The 23294-nt window shown below is 40.3% G+C and overlaps 1 protein-coding gene across 1 annotated transcript in view; it reads left to right on the forward strand.

Moving 5' to 3' along the window:
* The window catches only part of L3MBTL4 (l(3)mbt-like 4 (Drosophila)), a 259747-nt gene that overhangs the window by 181308 nt on the left and 55145 nt on the right, over positions 1-23294 (forward strand). Inside the window, exon 15 of the mRNA XM_005868713.2 lies at positions 4884-4954. Within this exon, the coding sequence (XP_005868775.1) occupies positions 4884-4954 (71 nt within the window). The remainder of the gene's footprint in view (positions 1-4883; positions 4955-23294) is intronic.

A 23294-nucleotide genomic window follows, 5' to 3' on the forward strand; every position in this document is an offset into this window, starting at 1 on the left:
TTCCAGTATTTTTCCACTTATAAATAATGCTGCATAATTATTTTCATATGTGTGTTATTTATTGATACTTTATAATGCAGTGTTTTTAAAGTTTAATTACTTTTTACTTACCAGCTAAACATATTGTATAAATCCTTCTTTGGATTGATAGCATCTTATAGGTCCTTGATTCATTTTGCTTTACTATAAATAAATTCACATATACAAATATACATACACAGAAGCATGCATACAGTATGTAGGTCCATGGGAAGCTTTTGCAGTCCTCATAATTTACCCTAGCCTGAACACCCACCTCAGGGCACACCATGCCCCATGACTAATTCTTCTCACTCCCTACCCTCCACATGTCCATGCCTTTGCCGTGTCCCTCTCAGTACTTCCCTTAGTAAAATTTGTTTTGAGGTTTAGCTCAAATTCATCTTCTCCTGAGAGGTTTTTCTAATCTCTCCGACCTTTAAGCAGGAAATCCCCCTCCTATTTCGTGATCCCACAGTGATTTCTTCATTTCTCCATTGTAGCCCTTTCTCAGTCTACTTCATGTGAGAGTTTGCAGCACGCACAGCTGCATCCTCTGTTAGATTATCAGTTTCTCGGCAGCAGGCACCATCTTGGTTGAATGCAACGCCTGCATGTAGGAAAAGCTCCAAAAATGTTAATTGGACTTGGACAATTTGTCTAAAAATAAAAGACAGTCAGAGCCCAATATTTGCCTTTCAAGCCCTACTATAACTAAATGCAGTTATCAAGGCAATTTTGGGGAAAGATAGCAGTGTAAAACAGTCCCGTGTGGTGTGTACATTCTGGCCTAGGGACCTTTTCCTTTCCTTCTAGAACAGGGGTCAGAAATGTTTTCTGTACAGGGCAGATGATAAGTATGTTAGACCCTGCTGGCAATAAGATCTCTGCTGCAGTTAGCAATTGAAAGCCTTCGTGGACAGTGAGTAAACGGATGAGCATGGCTGTGCTCTAGTCAAACTCCACTTACTAAGCAGGCAGTGGCCAGGATCCGTCTGTGGGCTGTCATTTGCCAACTCCTGCTCTAGGTGTGTAGCTACAGTTAAACTGAGTTAAATTTAAATTCTAGCTCTTCTTTTTGGACTCTTCTGCTTACTATGTGACTTTGGGCCAGCCACTTACTCTTTCTTCATTTTCAACACATAAACATAAGATCCATAGTACCTCCTACAGGTTAGGCCTCTGGTTCAGGGCCTGGCATTTGAACACAGAAATGGTAGCCACTAACTGCGGTAAAAAAAAAGAAGGAACTCCTACCATTCGCAACAGCATGAATGGAGCTGGAGAGCATTATGCTAAGCAAAATAAGCCAGTCAGAGAAAGATAAATATCACATGATCTCACTCATTTGTGGAATATAATGAACAACATAAACTGATGAACAAAAACAGATCCAGAGACAGAGAAGCATCGATCAGACCGTCAAACCTCAGAGGGAAGGTAGGGGAGGGTGGGGATAAAGGGGAGAGATCAACCAAAGGACTTGTATGCATGCATATAGGGGGTGGGGGTGGGGAGGCAATGGGGGCATAAAGACACATATTTAATACCTTAATCAATAAAGAAAAAATAATAAAAAATAAATTAAAACTGGAAAAAAAAGTAGTGGTAGCATAGAAAGAGTGTCAGAGAACATGCAGTTTCCTTTTTCAACTGAAAGTAGCAAAATCCTAAGGAAAAGGCAAAAGGAAAAGCAATGGATATCAGAGATTATTGGATGACGGTGGCAGGTCCCACAACAGAAGCAGTAATCCTCTAAGTCAGTGGTAGGCAAACTCATTAGTCAACAGAGCCAAATATCAACAGTACAACGATTGAACTTTCTTTTGAGAGCCAAATTTTTTAAACTTAAACTATATAGGTAGGCACATTGTTATTAACTTAATTAGGGTACTCCTAAGGCGTAGGAAGAGCCACACTCAAGGGGCCAAAGAGCCGCATGTGGCTCTCAAGCCGCAGTTTGCCGACCATGGCTCTAAGTCATATACACTCCTTTATGAGAATGAGTCAGGACAGACAAGTAGCTTGACTTGCTGCAGCAACGGCAGTACTGTTAGTAAAGATTTTGAAGATTGTTTAGAGCAGTGGTTCCCAAACTTATTTGGCCTACCGCCCCCTTTCCAGAAAAAATATTACTCAGCCCCTGGAAATTAATTTTTTTTAAATTTTAATAGCAGTTACTCATCGCCCCCAAATGCACCTGTGGCCATCACCGCCCCCCTGGATCGCTGCAGCGCCCACCAGGGGGCGGTAGCGCCCACTTTGTGAATCACTGGTTTAGAGTGCTTGGAGCTCTGATAACTATATAAAATGTACAAGCCAGGCTTCAAGAATTATTGGTGAAATGCTAATATGTGCAAATTGCAATGGTATTACTTTTTTAGCTAAAATACAAACAAATATGAATCTCTGGCACCTTACTAGCCTAATCATCTGCAAACATAAAACTGGCGGTATGCAATAGGCTCTTTTATGATGCGACACTTCAGTACCTTTCCCACTGCCATCAGGATGGAGCGCAAACACTTGAGAACAGCACGCAGGGCTCTCCACAGCTTGGCTCCAGCTTATTCTTTCAGCCTCGCTTTTGATCTTTTCTTTCCTCGCACAGCACAGATGCTTCATCCAAGTAAGTTGATTAGCTTATTCCCATCCCAGAACACTTCTCCCTCCCATTCTATTCCAGTCTAATTCCCTAGACCTTTGCAAGCCCATCAGTCATCCACACTCCCACTCGTTCAGGACCAGCCACGGCTGAGTCCTCTGCGGAACAATCTGATTAGCCCAGTGCCAAGTAGCATCCTCGCTCCAGCTGCCAGGGGCATTATTATTATTCTCTCTCCTTTTCTTTTGGGCCGCGTGTGACATCTCAAAGCCTCTGCAAATGCTCAGTACACCCTAGTGGAAGATGTTGTGTACCCTGAAGGAAACTGGATTTGGAGTTTGAAGGCTTGAATTTATGTCCTGGCTCCACCATCATCTCACTGTGTGCCCCAGATGGGCAAGTGGTTTAATATCTCTGAGCCTCAGTTTCTTTATTAATAACAAGGGTCCTAACCTACCTATGGAGTTTTTGTGAGGATGAAATGAGATTCAATGACATCTAGAGTTCTTGGAAGTACCTCTCTCCCTCAGGAAATGTAACCGAATCTGAACTGTTTACAGGGTTTGCCTTGGTGTATCTCCCTAGTGATGTAATAATTTTGAAAGGAAAACTATGACAAAACATATTTGCGATTAATTGTAGTACCTGCTATGTTTATAAAAAGCCACTCAATAAATTTAGTGGATTTATTTTTACATTATTTTTTAAAGCCCCATCAAATTTATGTAAGGCATATGAGCCTCCCAGGAGAATCTTACTGCTCTGCACCTACGTTGTGCCTTCAGCATTCCATGTTGACTAGCTCTCTCCGCCAGATGCTCGCTGCTCACGTTCAGGCCCTCTTTCTATGATTTATATTCATCCCTATAAGAATGCAAATAAACAAATCCTGGTGATATGTATAGAGAAAAATAATGAAATTATACATATTGAATTAATGAAAATATTCCACACATTTTATGCATGTCCACGATGCATAAGAGTTTGTATACTTTTTTATAATATTTTTTCACTTAATTGTTCAGAGCAGTTAGTGAAATTGTACTGTACCCATTTTGCAGATTGGGAAGCTGAGACCTTTAAAGTTTAAATATGCACCCGAGTCACAAGCTTAGGACACGGGTGCTAAACCATGCAGCTAGGTTTTCCTACACTAAGGGTACTGGTCTCTGCATTGTACCACAGGTGGCTAACTATCTGGAGTTAGTGTGCTCCACAGTAGCTATGTAGGGCCTCCTTTCAAGGTCCAAAAATAGGATTTCAGTATTTCAGTAGAAATCCTTTCTCAGTTTCTTGGCGTGTGTTTTTATGGGGGGGAAAAACAGCCTTAATTGTTTAAAAAAAACAACAACAAACCTCACTTATAAGTTGAATGTATTTCTACCATGACATACACATTTATAGAGCCTATAGATAAAATTACCTCAATTATTGTACAAGTCACTTATCTTGTATGTAAGGTTTGAGTAACTGAATGAGATTCCTAATTTAAATCAGAAATTGAAACAGTGTTTGCATGCCTACTTCAAAGGCATATTCCTGAGGATAAAATGAGAGAGCTGCTATCCAAGTGCAATTACAAAATATATTTGCAAAGCAAGTTATTATCATTTTCATTAAAATCACAAATATTACAGATGAATTGATCAACTACCTCAAGTTCTGTCCACCTAAAATTAATTATTAGGTAATTAGCAACATTGAAAAAGTTTCATTTTACCTGGTAGAAACTACCACATTCATTACAAACTCTGAGCCTCAAATTTTTATAAAGTTCCATTCGAGTTACAAAATTAGTCCTTACAGCATACTGGAACATTTAAAAGTTAATTAATTCTCTGACATTCAGCAATATGGGAAAATTACTTTATACACTTATTCAGGCACAATGTATATAATCTTCTGATTAAAATAAGCACTAAAATAATCAGTAGCAATTATTATTTGTCCACCTACTCTCCCTAGTAACTCCTTCTCAGAATCTGAAGAGATTATTCTCCAGAGAGTTTTAAAAACATTTGGCAATAATGGAGGAGGGGGGACCTTTAAGTCTTCATGTCAAAGTTAGAGTTCCTTAACAAAAATGTATTTTTTAAATATTAAATTGAAAAAAAATTCTGACCAAGTTTCTGTGGAGGAAAATACCTACTAGTTCTCTATTGCTTACCCTGTGGCTTCTATTTAAATGTGTGCTGCTGTCATGAGTTATTCCTACCTCACAGGATAATGAATCCAGGTTTTATTTCTGTTCTTTGTACAGACATGTACAGCAGGCAAAGTGTTTGAAAATCAAAGAAAAAGAAGATAATGACTTGGATAATCTCTTCAGAGGTAAAAACACTAGCAAAACCACAGAGTATAATTTTTTTTTGTGAAGATGTCTTGCTTGTTTGGTTGGTTGGTTTTAACATTCCTCTAGGGAATGGTGGGGAGAACTGCCTGGAAGTCAAGAGACTTGTGGTCTAGTCCCAACCGTATGAATAATAATTTCTGTTATTCACTACTCTGAATCTCAATTTTCTCATTTTTAAAGTGAAAGGACTAGACCAGGGGTGGGCAAACTTTTTGACTTGAGGGCCACAATGGGTTCTTAAACTGGACCGGAGGGCCGGAACAAAAGCATGGATGGAGTGTTTGTGTGAACTAATATAAATTCAAAGTAAACATCATTACATAAAAGGGTACGGTCTTTTTTTTTTTAGTTTTATTCATTTCAAACGGGCCGTAGTTTGCCCACGGCTGGACTAGACTCTGATTTCTTTGGTACTCACTCATGATAGGACAAATCTAAGCTTTTGGAAGTAAAAGTCTCAGTGGTAGAATATTTTTCTGCCATCTGCAGAGGGCATGGAGGGAAACCAGAAGTGGCTCAGTGCACTTTTATAAGTTGGGGGAACCTGGAAATGTACCTCATTAGTAAGACAGGCAAGAAGGTTATTGGGGAAAAAAGTTTAATTATTTAAATCTGAGTATGAGAAAAAGAACTACATGTTTTCATTTAATTATGTTTCTTGCCAATTAAGGCAAAATCTCATCTATAATTTTGAGGTTCTATTGTAGCAAGCTAAGGAATAAATTATCCCGTGTTTGCATTAATTTAGTGCAATACTTTTCACTTGGTTAGATTGAAGCATATGTAATTAATTAGTATCATGTCTTTAGCCATAGTATTTCCTTATGTTTGTATCTCCCAAAACATGGTAGGAGATCTGTTTATCTTTTAGAAAAAGATAGTGAGTTTTCTTCTGACTTGGCCAAAAATGCAACAAATTAGCCCAATTTGGTAACACTGCACTTCATCTCCAATGCAATCACCTGTTCTACTTTTCTTAGAGAAACACAGTGTGCTTGGCAGTCATTGAACAAAAGGGCTGTGACTTCTATGAGCAGAGCTCACCTCATTTCAGGGAGGACCCAAGCTCAGCTTGTGGTTGGGAACTCAGCCACAGAGGAGGGAGGAATCTTCTCAGAAAATGGGGGGCAGTGAAGTTACTCTGGTTTCCTTGTGCACCTACACATTTCTCCATAACCAGAGGGATTTCTATGTGACATAACTGGTTCTGAACAGCGCTTTACAGAAAATAAAATAAATAACTGATACTTCAGAAACTGCCTCATACAAATGTTCTAATCTATTCTGTAAACATGTTTTGGAATGGCACATGGAGCCCTAAAAAAGTGTCAGTGTGTTAATTTATATTTTGACACTTTTGAAAACATCTCCACAGAGTAATTATGTATATGTTCCTGTTAAAACAGATACACAATTTTGTAGTTCACATAGTAAAAGTAGTAATGAGGAGCATCTTTGCAAAAATAGAAAAGATCACTAGCAAAATGCATTTGCATAATGGGAAAGATGTTTAGTATGCACTTGTTCTTTTCTGCATCATTTATAACCATATGCGTTTATTTATTCGTGCATCCACTGTGTTCTTTAAATATTTCGATGTCCTCATGGTGAAGGTCTATGATCACAGATTTGGGGCAATAATGACATAGAGGTGCAGGAATGCACGCTGCCTGATGCAGAGCCCACAGCTAGCTACTGGGGTCCATAACCCTCTCTTGTTGAGAAAATGCCTTCTGGGATCCATTCTAGTCCATGAAAATGAACAGGATTTATTTAGCACCTGCTTTCTATTCTAGCCTTTTGTCACACAAACTGGTTCTTCCTTATAGTAGACTAATCCTCATTATTTTATAAGGTCATTTTCTCTAGTTCGTAACTGCATGGGACAAAATAATGAGAATCTGTTACTGTTGTGATATTAAATGATTATTTAATATTTTCCTTTTATTTTTTTAATTCTATAAATCTGAGCATCATTTCTAAATCTTTGCCTTTGTTTTGTGTGTGTTTGTTTTTTGATCTGGCCATTGATTTGAATATATTTTTGTTGTTGTTATTATTGTTGTTGTTGTTTTAAGGAAAATGTGCTAAAATTTGTTATCTATTTTTCCCATGAGGGAAAATAGCATAACTTTGATTTTTAGAGATTGTGTACACATGTGTACACAACATAGGTAGCTTATGTTTTTCATATATTGGGTATGTTTTCAATTTTTACTTGGAAACATCTTTATTGTCTAAATAGTTTTATTCTGATATAATAAAAATGTTTTTTAAACGCTACCCATTATTTTTAAGTATTTTAAAAATATACTTTGTAGAGATTCAACATTTTTTTTCTCATAACATATTCATGTTAAACTAGGTGACAGAAAGTTTTAATTAATCTATAAGTAAAACTAATCTAAAAAAGTGAAACTAGGTGACAGAAAGTTTTAATTAATCTGTATATATAAAAGCCTAAGCGACCGAACAACTGACCAACCAAATGACTGGTCGACCAGTCACTATGACTCCGCACAGATCACCAGGGGGCAGACGCTCAATGCAGGAGCTGCCCCCTGGTGGTCAGTGCGCTCTTGCAGCCTACCTCCCGCAGCTGGCCAACCTCCCACGGTCCCTCCCCCTGGCCAACCAGCCCCAGTGACCCCAATCGGGACTACCAGCCAACCTCCCACGGCCCCTCCCCCCACTGGCCAACTTCCCATGGCCCCGTTCAGCTCAGATAGCCGGCCAGGCTGAGGGACCCCACCTGTGCATGAATTTGTGCACTGGGCCTCTAGTTTATAATATAAATTGGTTGAGAAAAATGATTATCTAAAAAGCCGTTTAGTAGTGAAATTAGCATAAGTAAGTTGGAGTGTGTCTAACTAGAGGTTTGCAGACAAGCTTATTGAGTGTCACACCTAAGACATGGCAAATGGTAGTTATCCTTTGTGCCTTTTGTTAAGTAAATAGTGCATGAACAAGTGGTTGACATGGGTAACTATACCACACTACCCTTCTCTGGGATTGAGTTGGGTGTCTGTGCACTGGCCTTTGGGGTTTTTACCTTTGCTTGATGAGTGTTCCACAGGGACCTGCACAGAATTTGCTTTGAACATAAGTTGAGTGAGGCTAATGAAAGTGCATTGACATTGCATGTAGAGGACCTGTTCACCTTTTGTCCCTGAGAGAACTCTAGAACTAGAGCAGCTAAGACTCAGCTACTTGGTACCACAGACAATATGCTGTCAAGGGTGCCATACTGTGCCACTCCAGGGGACACATTTGGAAGTGTGGAATGTTTAACTAGAAAACTGTTTCTTTATTACTTCTGGTTATTTTTGGACTCAAATGTGTAACTAATTGCTAACTTCCTTAAAAATCCAAAAATTTCATAAAGCAAAAATTCAATTATAGATTTATTTTGGATATAATAGTTTACCTGTTTATTTTTTCTACCAATATGCAATTATATTATATTGGAGATCTAGAATTCATTTTCTTTTTCTACTTGCTATAGCATATTATGATTACCTCTCTAAGTCGGTGTATAGACAGTGCTAGATTCTTTACTTTTAAGTGAAAATTGTAGTCAAGTACACAAGAGGTCACACCCATTTAATCACCACTTGGGTCATGAAATAGAAGCTAACTCGAGTCCCGCCTCGTGCCATGCACTTTCCCGCTCCTGCCAGGAAAATCATTCTCCTGATTTCCGTCACTATCAGTTTTTACTTTGTCCTTGTTCTGAACATTTGATAAATGAAACCATACAGTATGTACCCTTTTGTGTCTGACTTCTTTTGCTAACATTATGTATGATCCATCCTAATCATGGTTTGCTTATTCTCATTATTGCATTTCCGGTATTGTTACCCCTCCTACTTTATACTTCTTTCTCAGGATTGCTGTGGCTATTTGGGGTCTTCTTGGTTCCATATAAATTTTTGGAGTATTTTTTCTAGTATTTGTGAAATATGTCCTTGTTATTTCATAGGGATTGCATTGAGTCCATAGATTGCTTTGGGTAGCTTTTCTTTCTGAGAGTTCATTATTGGCTCTGTGCAGGCTTCTTCCAGACATTGTTTGTTCATGAGAATTATCACAGTTAAAAGCAGATTGTTGGTCATGATTCTGACATGGGAAGAGTTTGTAAGTCATCACTCCCATCCTCACAACAGGAAAAATGCTGAGCAAACTGAGCAACAACTCTTCTTGGATGCATCAGAGAACTGAGGTCCTGCCCTCAAGGTAAACTGCTTTACCAGGGGCATGCATCCTAGGGGAATGGCAGACAGCTCTAGTTCCCTCTAGCCATATGTCTTACACTAGGGAAGGAAGGAAAAAAGGCCAAGAAACTCTTCTGAAGGTCACAGCCCCGAGTCTCAGGCCCATTAAAAAACAAACTGGTTTTAATCATAAAACTCTGAAACACTTCCCCTCACCAACACCTTGACCTCCACATCAGTAGGGCTCCACTATGATCATAGCATATTGAAAGAGAGACAAGGCTCTATTTAAGGAGTTTCTAAGGGCTTTCTTTAAGAAACCCCAACACAACAGGGGAAAGTAAGAGTACACTAGAGGAAACTGAAGCCCTGACAGCTGCAGGCATTATACATCTGTCAGAACTCCTAGAACAGTATAACACAGAGACCAAATCCTAATGTCAACTATAGACTTTAGTTCATAATAATGTGTCAATATTGGTTTATAATTTGTGACAAATGAACCACAGTAATACAAGATGTTAGTAAGGGAAACTGTTGGGGAGGTTGAGGAGTAGAGTGAGGGGGTATGTGGGAACCCTTCACACTATCTGCTCAATTCTTCTATAAACCTAAAACTGCCCTAAAAAATAAAACAGTAATTTTTTAAAGCATCTTTGTAGTGACTCAGCAGTATTTGGTATGGTAATGTGGGCCATGTAGAGGGACAGGGACAAACTGGAGTTCTTGGGAAGATGAAGGAAATTATTTGCATTGGGCTAAAAGATGAGTCTAAGGGCAGGAACTTGATACCCACAATTAACTCAAGGAGGATATTCTCACAATTAAGCAAGAGGAGACTGATGACATAATGAGAGTTCATAATGAATATCCTCAGTTGTAGTCTAGAATAATGTCAACAGCTATGCTAACATCTGTACTGCTGTAAGACAACCAAGTGACGTGCCGGTTCTTATTAACGATAGAGATGGCATCTATTCATACAATACCATCGTGCAGGCACTCGGCTATTTTCTTTAGGTATCAGTTAAAATATTAATAGTAAGAATTTTTAAGGTAGAATGGAATATAACAAACATTTCTCGTTAAACGAAAAAAGGAACAGGGAACTGTATATCAAGTTAGAGACCAGCTGCGATTAGGGGTGTCGAGTTATAAATTGTGGAGATTTGAGGCTTGAATGACTAGTGTGTTCCCCTGCCAGATGCTCTGAAACACCTACACCTCCAGGCCTGCTGGGAGCTGCCTCACAGAGCGCACAGGCTCTGGGCGCGAGGAGAGTTCTTGGGATGGGGGGGGGGGTCTGGCTGCCTCCCACGGCCTTTCTAGGGTATCGTGAGTGTTGTTTTCAGCCTAGTGTTTAATCTCTTCTATATTTTCTTCCCCAAAATTCTCTTTGACCTTCTTTTAACGTACACTCTTTTTCTGCAAGTACCAGAGAACATGGAAGTGAGAAAGCCAGTTTTCTTGGAATCAAGGCATAGATTATAGTTTATGGACTTTGCAGAATTATAAGCGTTGTAGACAAAATATTTTGAAAATTCAATTGTGGAGAAAAGTAATAATGCAAAAATACAAAAGTCTGAATAAAAATAAATCTGCTTTAATGAGTAGATACTTATTTTTAGTTATGAGGCTTGAGGGACTGACAGCTCTGAAAACTATATCCAGCAGCACCAAGCCCTGGTGCAGTGTGGGCAGCCACACCATCCGCTTCCTCAGAGTATTCCAGAAATAACCCTCTTGACCTGGAATCTGCCTCTGACACATCCTCCTGCCCACAGTGACCCTGTCTCTGGCTGTCTCAGAATGCAGCGTTACCCCAAAAAATCACTGCAGTCCACACCCATTGCCGGTCCCTTCAGCGTTGTCACGGGATAGTGACCAGACCCCAGTGCAACTGCGGGTCCTCAACCTGCTCACTGTTCAGAGCTGTGGGAGAGTGGACAACCCAGATGCAAGCAGAGAAGCATCTTTGTTCAGGAATAGAATTGCAGCTTTGGGTTCCAGCACTGCACAGTATTCATTCCCCAGGACCAAAACAGGATGCCTAGATTCTTAGATTCTAGGTTCATCATCCTAGGGAATGTCTTAGGAAATTCTAGTAACTTCAGCTTCTTCCCAGTGTCAGATCTGAGGGATGCGGACATTTCCTTTCTTAGTTCTATGAACTCGTAAGAACTGTGTAGGTGTAGGAGGGTGGAGGGCACCCCAAAGTAAAGTATTTCTCTCCTTTATACATTTCTCCCAGGGTGTTGCCAGGCCTCTCTTCCATGTCTCTAACTTCAGTGCTAAAGGGAAATGTCTCTGACTATAGCAGAGAACCTCTACCTCTAGAATGTATCCAGGACCAAAGGGAGGGAGCCCTGCTTCTCTCCACAGGTCAGTGGTGTGAGGCACCTTTTTGCCTTGATGATAGGTACCGAGGACTTGGAAAAACCAAAAAACTGCCCTGATACTCAGTCTCCTTGGAGAGAACATGCCTATTTTATGAGAAAAGTTTTTTGAACTTGGGATTTATACCCCATAAGGGTATAGTCAATGCAGAAGAGCTCAGGGGTTGTTCTAAAGCAGTGGTTCTCAACCTTGGCTGCACATTAGAATCACCTGGGAATCTTTTAAAAATCCTGATTTCTGGGCCTCATCCTCTGGAAATTCTGTTTCTTTGTTACTAATGTTGTGGCCCCACCCCATAACAAAGAAACAGAATTTCCGGAGGATGAGGCCCAGAAATCAGGATTTTAAAAAGATTCCCAGGTGATTCTAATGTGCAGCCAAGGTTGAGAACCACTGTTCTAAAGGCTCCAACAAAAGGGTTGAGTAGGAGTGCAGGTTCAAAGGATTGGAATGATTGATACCCACAACAGTGAGTGAGGCAGTGGATTTTGCTTTCTTAAAAGGCCTGTAGCCAAAGATTGCCTGGGTTTCTCTACCCAGACAGCACTGCTATTTTGACATTGCATTATTGCAGAGAGGCTTTTAAATAGTAATATCAAACACTTTATGTCTAAATAATTAGGATTTGATGTCTTAAATATATGTAAATTATTCTTTGCTATATCATTGTACAGTTGTCCTGTTAGATTTCTGAACTAAAATTATTTGGACTTAAAAATCATTACTGGGAGGTAGAAAATGAGAGTTGTTGCTGACCCTGGTTCACGGGTTGTGTGTTTGAAAGTTATGTTTATTTATTATATAAGTTGGGAGACCCAGAAATTTTCATCTCTTCATAAATTAAAGGAGTAGCTATTAAAGTGAGTAATTTTACATCAATAAGGGGCATAATATAATTCAGTAACATATGAAAATATACATGAAATATATTTAGTATATTCATTGGGTATTGGATTGACTGACTCTGAGTACATTGCATCTCTTCTTGTTGCCATAGTTACCACTGCCTTGTGGGGGTACATCGAGTATCATTTTTGTTGTAGACTTTATTTATTAACAAGACATGAGTTTCTTCTATTATTTACATGGTTTTCCCTCACTCATGTTTTTGTTATACGTTTCTTCTTTGATTTATTTTTCCTTTTAAAATAATTTTAGATGATGCCATTTTTCCTTCAAATTTTGACTGCCAGTGATTTTGATATGCAGAAAATCAGATTATAAAATAACTATGAGGCAATAAATAATAAAATAACAAGTATTTAAGGAAATTACAAACTAAACTAAAAAAAAAAACCACAGGGAAGAGTCCTGAGTTATTCTAGATGTAGCCACTCTGATGACACTTTTTTCTTTCACTTGCCTTTAGAAAAATGAGGCTTAAAGAAATCTCCAGTGGTGGTAGGTTTTCATTCACATACTTTGCCTAGTTTTTATTCTGTAACTTTGAAAAGGACATTGTTTTTAAAAAACATTTCTTAGCAATAGCATCAAATAATGCCTGTTTTATTAATATGCTCCCTATGATAGTGATAATGATAACAACATATTCATCTAGCACTTTCCATGTTATAAAGCAGATTTATGTTTATTGGCCCAATTTCCCTGCAAATGATTGTGGTTAGCATTTCCTTGTTGAGGTGATTGAGTTGCAGGATAGGTGACGTGTCCAAGGTCACACAGCTGTTACAGCTTAGAGATACGGCTTAGATTTTCCTCGCAAATTCAAAACTCTTCCCCTTTAAAACACTGTTTGGTCATGATACACTCACGGAGCTGTGGTTTAGTTGCGGTACCATTTGAAGGAGAGCTGACTTTAAGCCGAACCACAAACTCGCTGCCTGATGGGGCTCAGCCATTTAGACTGGGAGATGGAGACCATTTCTCCACTTCTAAAAGTGGTAGTTGAGTGGATCAAAGGAGAGAATTAATATGAAAGAGCATTTTAAAAGCACATATAGGAGGGTATGGCCAATACTCAAACATTTCTCTATAAATTCATCAGAGATAGATTAATACACCTGAAATTTAACCTCCTGTCTGGGTGGGGTGCCTCAGCACCGCTGGGCCCATGATAGTGGGGGTGCTTGGGATGCTGTGTGACTTACTTTCTCTCTGACCACTGCTGAGTTCTCATTTAAACATGAAAGCAAACTTGTGCAGAAATGTTGCTAATTTTGCTCTGTGTTGAATAGGAAGTCTGGAATCAGGAGCCATGTCAGTGTCTCTGACCTTACTCTGTGTGATGACAGGCTTTCTTTTGTTAAGAAGAGTGCCTTTCTGCTTGGCCAGAAATTTCTCCTTGCAGGTGACAGAATTGCTGTCTTACCATTAATGAATTTTACAGCTAGAACCTTTTTTATTCTAAAGCATTATGGACATATCTACCCAAAACCATGCTTTAATACAAAAATAGAGGAAATTACTGCTTCCCTGAAATACCAAGGTGTTTTCAGCCTTGCTCAGAAAAGCACCTTCAGATAATCTCCTTCTGGACACTTGCAGAAGCAATTACTTTCACAGTTTATGTTGGAATGTTTAAAAAAGCCACAAAGTTGCTGTACACAGAGCAGAGGCGGAGAATAAGTTTCGTCATCTGTGTTGCACCCATACATTCTGAAATGCAGTGGAAGGGTCCTGCCCTGAGTGTCTGAGAATCTGCATGCGGCCACTATTTCTGTGATATGTCCCCTCAACATCTGCCAGGTCATGGGTTGCATTTGGTTAAATTGCAGAGGCTATTTCTTCATTAGGTTACATAATTTTTTTTTGAGAGGGCCTTCTGTGAACATATGTGTTAAGGAATAAGAAGTTTCAAAGCAATCCTTGTTTGAGTGTTGTTTACTGTTTAGTCTTAATATTAAGAATGTTTTCCTGAAAAATATTTCTAAATCACCCCCCCCCAAAAAAAATCCTCCTTCTTGAACACCTTACTTATCAAAGAAACCTTACTTCCAAGTATACCTGCTCAAGTGATGATCTTATTGGCCGTGGCACAGCATGAATTGAGCTGCTTAGAATCCTACATCTCTGTGCAGTGCTTAGCAAGTGTGAAGCCCAGTAATTTGAAAGGTGTGGGTGAGATGAACATGATATTACCGGATGTCACTAATCAATAGAAATTAATCTTGGAATGGATGCCAAAATATTATACATTTTCTTCTGGGGCTCAATTCCACCAAAGGTCAGCACCTCTTTAACTACCTCTAGAAAATGTATTAGAAAAGTTGCAGCATTTAAAATGGTTTCTTTCATATATATATATCAGGGTGAAGTAACTACTCACTATCAATAGGAGAGATGTGTGATTTGAGTTGCTTCTTCAATAACAGACAGTGTAGAAGTATCTGCTCATCCCATAGATTCCTGAGGTAAAAGATGCAAGTCCTTGGAAGGAATATTGAAAACAAGTAGTTTTTAAACTAATTTAAGTGTCTTCCAATGGAGTCCTGGGGGCAGAGAAATAACCTAGAGGTACACATTTAAAAGCTGAGCTGCTGGGAACAGAAAGAGGCCAAAGCCACCCACTTGGGGCTGCCTCCCTAAGCAGGGGCCTCGAGGCATTTCCACAGAACCATTCTGTGGTGCCACACCGTTTGTTTGTTCATTTGGTTGTTGAACACCATCTTAGTGCATGCCCAGTGCTATTCTAGGCCTGCAGAGACCTCAGTGAACAGAGCGGAGCTGTCTTAGTTGTCATGGAGCTCACGGTCCAGGGAGAGTGAGTGGCATAAACCCATGTAAGGTTGCAGCTGAGATGAGTGCCAGGGAAGAGCAGTATGGGATGCCTGAAGGCCAGCGAGGGCTCCTCTAGGAAGTGACATGGGGCCCACCTCTGAAGGGCGAGGAGAAGTGCATCAGGGGAAGGGCAGGGGCAGAGGGATATGGGAAAAAAAGAAGGCATTTGCTGACTGTTTGGATTAGCTTACAATATGAGTGCTGCATATGCTAAATCATTTACTGGGATTCTCAGGTATAGTCGCCTTAATCCTGTGTTGGGGATGCCCCGTTGTACAGATGAGTGGAAGCTAAGGTACAGGAATTGAATCATGTACCCTTGGGCTCACAACTAACGATGATGGAGCTAGGGTTTGAACCCAGATCTTGCTTCAGAGCCCACACCCCGGGCCACCTCCCTGTGCTGCCTCCTATGTGAGGGAGCTGGAGCAACAGTGATGAATGAGGCAGTGTGTTCGCCAAAAAGACCATGAAGATGCAGGCTGAGTCGGGTGCCTCAGCCCATTAGTGCTCACTCCAAGACACATGTTGTAAAGATGGAGTTCGAGAGATTTTAGTGGGAAAGTTGGGCTAAGAATGGGCACAGGACAGCACCGAAAGCCTTTGTCTCCAAGATGGGGAGAGAGTGGGGACTTTAAGAGCAGCATCAGAAAGGAGGATTGTTGCCCTGGCCAGTGTGGCTCAGTGGCTGAGCATTGTCCCATGCACCAAGGGGTGTCCGGTTATTTCCCGGTTAGGGCACATGCCTGGGTGTGGGCTCAGTCCCAGTAGGGGGCATGCAGAAGGCAGCCAATTGCTGTTTCTCTCTCATCTATGTTTCTATTTCTCTCTCCCTTTCCCTTCCTCACTCTCTTAAAAAAAATCAAAGAGAACATATTTTAATAAAGAAATTAGGTGGTGCCTTGCCAGTGTCCTGTCAGACAGGCAAGAGGTCTGTGAAGGACTGGCCTAGGTGAACCTGGTCAGTCAGACTTTGCAAGGGCGTTTGCATGTCGTGCCTCCTCCTTCAGTCACTTCTCGCATAATACTGAGCTCATCTGCCCTTATTGTGCAGGGCGTTTCTGTGCCCGCTACACTTTGAACTTCTCAGAGGCTGGGAATCTTTGCTTATTTGTGCATCCCCTGGGCTTGGCTTGTGCCAGTTCCGCAGTGGACACTCAGTACTGAATGAATTTCGTAGCATTTGTGGAACCATGTTCCTTGCCCCTTTCGCTACAGTGTTATTGCCTTATCAAATTTGTATTTTACCTGTGCAAGCAGTTTTACATTAATACACATAAACAAATTATAGGTTGTCTTAACTATGTGAGCATAGTATCTTTTAAAGAGCTAACACTAGCTGGAAACATATAAGAAATCCCTTTATACCATTTAAAAATAGGAAGACATAATTAAAAAGGACAGGGTGATAATTACATGTTCAAACATTGGACTCATTCTTCCAGATATTAAATTTGTTGTAGGGAGTGTAAATGGACAGATTTTTTAATTATTATTATTGCAATGGTTTCTGCCTGGCCATTTTGTGTGCACCTCTGTGGCGTTGAATTTCCATAGCCCAACTTTCGGGCCATTGCAGTACGTTTTCCAGTTTGTTGAGTTGTTCTTTCTCTAAAAACTAATGATGTCAGAATTCTTTATGCCCATTAGCCTACTTGCTCACTGAATCTTGAAACAGAAAATTCTCCTCTATTGGCAAAGTAAGAAAAGAGTCAGCTATTTGCAAAACTTAAATTGAGATTCTCTTTTACCTCAGAACGTTAGATGTGAAAAATATATATGACTATTGTAAACCCACTGCCCTTTCAGCTGCAAAGGTCAAACAAAGATATTTGACCTTTTTTACTTTTGCCATTGCTTAAATGTATGGAAATTGATGTCTGTTGTTCCACAAGAGGCGTATAAAGTGCAGTACGCCCTATTGTTCATTGTCACCAGCATCTGGCAAGGTGGAGGCATGATTCATACTTGTTGTAACCCAATATATTAATTAATTGAAAGTTCGATATATGTCAACTGCCATATTCTGAATATTGCAATTAATTTGATACTGAAAATATGCTGAACATATTTTATTGCTTTATGATTCAGAAAGCACTTCAGAGTCTTCCTACACTTCTGAGCCATCATTTAACATCATTTTTAATTCTATTGATTATGTGATAGTGCCAGTTAATAGGAATTTCTGATCAATAACATGTTCTCAGTATCCATCTATATTCATCATTTTTAAAACAAAACATCAAAGAAAACATGTTTGTGAAATTGACTTAAAAAGCAATGTTTTAGTCATTGCCAGGTGTTTCCCTAAGTTCTTAGTAAGCTTTTGGAACTACTTCCAATTGCTTTCCAAATAACTCCAAAATAGACATTGAACAGTATGGTATTTGAGAAACCACAAAATAAGACCATCCGTAATCAAGCACAGAGCTCAGTGGCCAAATATATGCCATCAATGTTTAATGAGACAGAGAAGCTAACTTGTATTTCTGCGATATCTGTTCCCATAGCCACAGCTGCCACTTTTAATTGTCCACACTGTTAACACTTATCCTGCAAAGCCAGGAATTTTTAATGTAATATAGTGAAAGCTATTATGTGGCACCCCATGGGACACCTTTCATAAGCACAGTACCGAGTCCTTCACTCCCAGCAAAATACAGTGGTCCCACCTTATCTTGAGGAATACTTCCCAAGACCTCCAGTGGACCCCTGAAATCACAGATAGTACAAACCCTATGTATACTGTGTTTTTTTCATATATATATATATACATATATATATATATATACATACACACACACCTATGATGAAGTTTATTTTATACATTAAGTACAGTGAGATATTAATAACAATCTATACTAATAAAAGGGTAATATGCTAATTAGACCGGACGTCTTCCGGACATCCATCCGGACAAAGTCACCGCGGCTGCGAGGCAGGGCGGCATAGGAGAGGTGGGGCAGCATGGGAGAGGCAGGGCGGCATGGGAGAGGCAGGGAGGAGTGGCCCCTTTCGCAGAAGCCACAGGAGAGGCACTGCTGCAGCTGCTAAGCCGTCAGTAGGACATCCCCTGAGGGCTCCTGGACTGTGAGAGGGGGCAGGCCAGGCTGAGGGACCACCCCCCCACTGCATGAACTTGCTGAGGGACCCCACACACACACTGCATGAATTTTCATGCACTGGGTCTCTAGTAACTAATAATAAAATAGAACAATCACAACAGTATACTGCAGCAAAAGATATAGGAAGGTGTTCTTTTCAAAATTTCTTATTGAGCTGTACTCACCTTTTCACTTAAAGGAAGCACTTTACGGCTTCTCTTTGGCATATCCAAATTGCTAGCATCTCTATTCTTTCACTTTGGGGTCATCATTAAGTAAAATAGGGTTACCTGAACATAAGCACTGCGATACTGAGACAGTGCTACTTAGTGACTAATGGTCGGGCAGCGTACACAGCGCGGAGGTGCTGGACAAAGGGATGAGTCACACCCTGAGAGGGATGGAGCGGATGGCGTGAGATTTCAGGCTAGTCAGAATGGCGTCCAATTTAAAGCTTATGAGTTGTTTATTTCTGACATTTTTTCATTTAATATTTTTGGACTGCTGTTGCCAGGAGTAACTGAAATCGCAGAAATTGAAACCCAGATAAGGGGTGACTACTGTACAGGAAGGTGTGCTGCTCCCCAGAATGAGAGTCAGTGTCTCCATCAAAGTTACAGAATAAATTCAACCCACTACTGGAATTTTCAAGGAACAGCTGCATTCATCTACTGAATCCATCCTACCAAGAAAATGCACCGGGGTTCCCACACAATTCTTAAAAATGCAATGCAGACTGTGATGGCCTCAGTGGCATCTCGCTGCTCCAGGGCCAGTAAGATTTTCATCAGAATTCTTCTACGCCGACAACCAAATTAGATTGGGGCCGTGCATTGTGCTGACTGGTATATATTGAAGATGCCGCGGGGATAAGAGCACAGGGAGCTCCACAAAGGGCACCTTCGCTCTGTGGCAGGCGAGAAAGAGTCCCCAGATCAAAAGCAGGGCTCCTGCCACTACCGCCTTCCACATCTGCTTCCCCAGAGGAGAACAAGTATCACAGCATCGATGGAGACCAACTAGATTACCAACTGTGTTGACGTCACATAGCCACGATTCTTTAATATGTAGCATATTGAGAGTTTAAGAGCAAATTAATACATATTCCACAACAAAATTTGTTTTAAAATTTTTCCCCTTTATGAGCAGATCACCTACTGGGAGAAAAAAATCCTTCCCTTTCCTCTCTCCCTTTTTCCAAAGCTCATTTCAAACCCATTGCACTATGAGAAAAAGAAATCCATTAAAAAATTGAAGTTCTACACTTCACAGCAGTAGGGCTACTGGGGACAACATGGATCTTATTCAAATAACAAATCTGAGAGCCGCTGAGCACACTGGAGTCAGATTACATTTGCATTCTGGAAAACATTAGGCACTCATTTTGTTGAGTTGCTTGAAATTACATACTTTAGAAATTAATGTGCACAGATATTAATAATAGAGTGTGTCACCATTTATAATGACTGAGGAACTTTGCTCTTAAATTATAAAAATTGCAGTGACATTATTAATATTTTTATCATGTTGAAGATGCCAAGGTTAATTGCTTTTCAGAGTGGTGAGACTAACTAGTTTTTGCAGTTTCTACCTAAAGGAAAGGCTGAGACTAGGTTTTCCAGGATTTTATATGTTGCTAAAGAATTTCTCTGACATACTATGGGAAGTATTTGGGGAAAGTAGGATTTGGTGAGAAGTTAGATTATGCAGAGTTCTTTATCTAGAGGAAAAGAATACAGATAATTAACTTTGAGTCCTTCTTTTGACCTTCAATAATTGTGTTACTTTCTATAGCATTTATTAAATAATGTCCTGTCTATGCGCTTTGCAATGCACTCCTGTTCTCGCTTTAAAGTTGGGTCTCTTAAAATTATTTTACCAAATTAAGTGACATGAGTGCTGTTATCAATCAATTTTAGTACTAACAACACTGTATTTATTGTGTTCCTGAACTTACATCTATGTTTTTGACAATGTTTTGCTAGCTAACATCTTGACCGATTAAAAAATTTTTATTAACAAATACAGAACATAAAATTACATTGGTGTTCTGTGCAATTACAAGTTGGGGTTATTGTGCAATATTATTTTTCTGAGACCACTTTCATAATACAAGATGAAAGTTTCTATTGTTTTTACTCCCTCCTTTTCCAAGAAATAATCAGGATAATGGATAAAGGAAAGATGCAAAGCTTGCCAAGCTGCAGTGGAGCAGTCCACTGTGTGTGTTGTGGGCCAGCAGGTGCTCTGGGGACTTATTAAGAACCTAAGTATGTCTTCTGGGGGATGTAAATTCAACTCACAGGCAAATATGTTGTCAAGACAAACTGCAAAAAGAAAGTTAGGTAATTGGAAGCAAAGCGAATTCTGTGATCTTTCTGAGCAAAAGTTACTTTTCTGATGAACCACTTAAAAATGGAAAGAAGATTGGGTGAAAGCAAGGAGTGATCACTATGTGCTAGGCAGGCTCCAGGTATTTCTCTCAATTATTACTATTATTACTAGAGACCCAGTGCACAAAATTCATGCATGGGGAGGGGGGGAGCCCTTAGCCCAGCCTGCACCCTGTCACAATCCAGGACCCCTCGGGGGATGTCCCACTGCCAGTTTAGGCCCGATCCCACAGGAATCCATACGGGATTGGGCCTAAACCGACAGTTGGACATCCCTCTAACAATCTGGGACTGCTAGCTCCTAACTGCTCACCTGCCTGCCTTATAGCCCCTAACCCCTCTGCTTGCCTGCCAGGTCACCCCTAACCACTCACCTGCCTGCCTGATTGCCCCTAACTGCTCACCCACCTGCCTGATCCCCCCTAACCACTCTGCCTGCCTGCCTGATCACCCCTAACTGCTCGCCTGCCTGCCTCATCACCCCTAACTGCTCGCCTGCCTGCCTGATTGCCCCTAACCACCTCTGCCTCAGCCCCTGCCTGCCTTGGCTGCTGCCTCTGTCTTGGCCCCTGCCGCTGCGGCTTTGTCTGAAAGGTAGTCCAGAAGGATATCTGGAATAACGTCCAGAAGGTCATTCGACTATCTGGTCTAATTAGCATATTATACTTTTATTATTATAGATTATTATTATTAATAATAATTATGGATAAAATGCAATATATAGAGTGTAAGTACCTTCCCAGAGCCCCACAGCTAACAAATAACCAACACTAACACTTGGTCATTCGCATTGAAGGGCAGCATGGTGGGGTAATGTAGTTTGGCAGCAGAGGCTGGGATCTCCAACCTGCATTAAATCTACATGAGAAACACCTTCCTGAGTGCCAGTTTGAGACAAAATGAGAAATGGATTGGCCAGCTCCCCACCACATTTATTTGTGGTCATGGACTCATATGAAAGATGTGTATATTTTCATCAAAAGGTATTGAACTGGCAAAGTGTTCTCACTCTGCTTTAGAGAGGTAGTGCCACATGTCAATATTAATGTTCTTTTACTGCACTCCTTCAGGGATTTTTCTTAAAGCAATCATCAGAGCACTTGCATTCCAACATATTCAAAATCTTGCCTACTCCAAGTGTCAAGCAGTTAGGGGCAATCAGGCAGGCAGGTGAGTGGTTAGGGGCAATCAGGCAAGCAGGCAAGCAATTAGGGGTGATCAGGCAGTTATCCCTGACTCTTGCTCTTGAGAAAACATCCAACTTTGACTCAATGACAGTAATTTTTAGATGATGCTTTTCTGCTGAAGCTGACATATATATGACAGACAGTATGTATATATTTTTATGTATTATAAGTTTGTATATCTATTAAGTGTAAGTATAGTGAAAATAGACAATGAAAACTACCTGTAAGTTCATGCTCATATTATCTCTAATGGCAGTATTTCTCCCTGGCAGTGGTACCATTGTGTTATTTCTAGAATGGCCGATGCTGTGGAGCCCCGCTGCCTGGGCAGTGCCCTAGGAACAAGGTCACACATTATTTTTAAGGTGTTTTACATGTGTTACAGTGTGGTTTACCAACCTGGGGAGAGGCAGCCAACTAGCTGGCCCAAGAGACAGATGCAGTAAATAGATTCATTGTCCTTGTCCTTCTCCTCTCTAAGTCACTGAACCAGAACATTGCACAGATACTTCCAACTCCTTCCTTATCTACTTATCCTAATTTATTCCAAAGTATTATTTCTCCTGCCTGTGGATGTGTGAGTTACGTTATGTTAGCCCATTATGCTTTTTCCAAGTTCTCCCACCAACGCCTTTTTCCTCAGTGCCAACTGCTCCTCAGGAGCCTACTCTTACTTTCACTCCCTGTTCTGTATAAAACCAGCACTTTTATACACTAACTAAACTTTTGCTGTCCTCATCTGAGAGACTTGGGAGATAGTTGGGGGTGGGGATAAGTGCCACCCTTGGATCTCTAGAGAACCACCATTCCCTAACTTTTATCATTAAGCCTCCCCACGTGATCGCAAATGTCATAATGCAGAGGCCCAGAATAAAGTTTTCTAAACCAAAACCCTTCAAGCCTATCTTTTCAGAGGCTGCAGTCGGCTCTGCAGTTGCAAGGGCTGGAGTTACAGGTCTGTGTTCTACCAATTATCCATTTGCATATTGCAAGCAAAAATAACGTATTATTTTATATCAAACCAGTTTAACCTGGATTTGTAGAAATCATGTTTCCAGTCTTCATTACACCTCCAACAGAAGTATCCTGCACAGATTTTCATGTGGAGCATGGTAACTCTATCCCAACTAATTGGTCCACGATGAGAATGAGATGCTTCATGGTCTCTATGAATTTCTCAGGAAGCAAAGGATGATCCCTCCAGCAACTTGTGACTGGCTCAGAAGTTAGAGAAATTGATCGGCACAGAGAATAGAATTCCAGGTATATTCTATGCCTACCTGAT

This window comes from Myotis brandtii, unplaced genomic scaffold, assembly GCF_000412655.1.
Source record: "Myotis brandtii unplaced genomic scaffold, ASM41265v1 scaffold276, whole genome shotgun sequence".
Taxonomy (NCBI): Eukaryota; Metazoa; Chordata; class Mammalia; order Chiroptera; family Vespertilionidae; genus Myotis; species Myotis brandtii.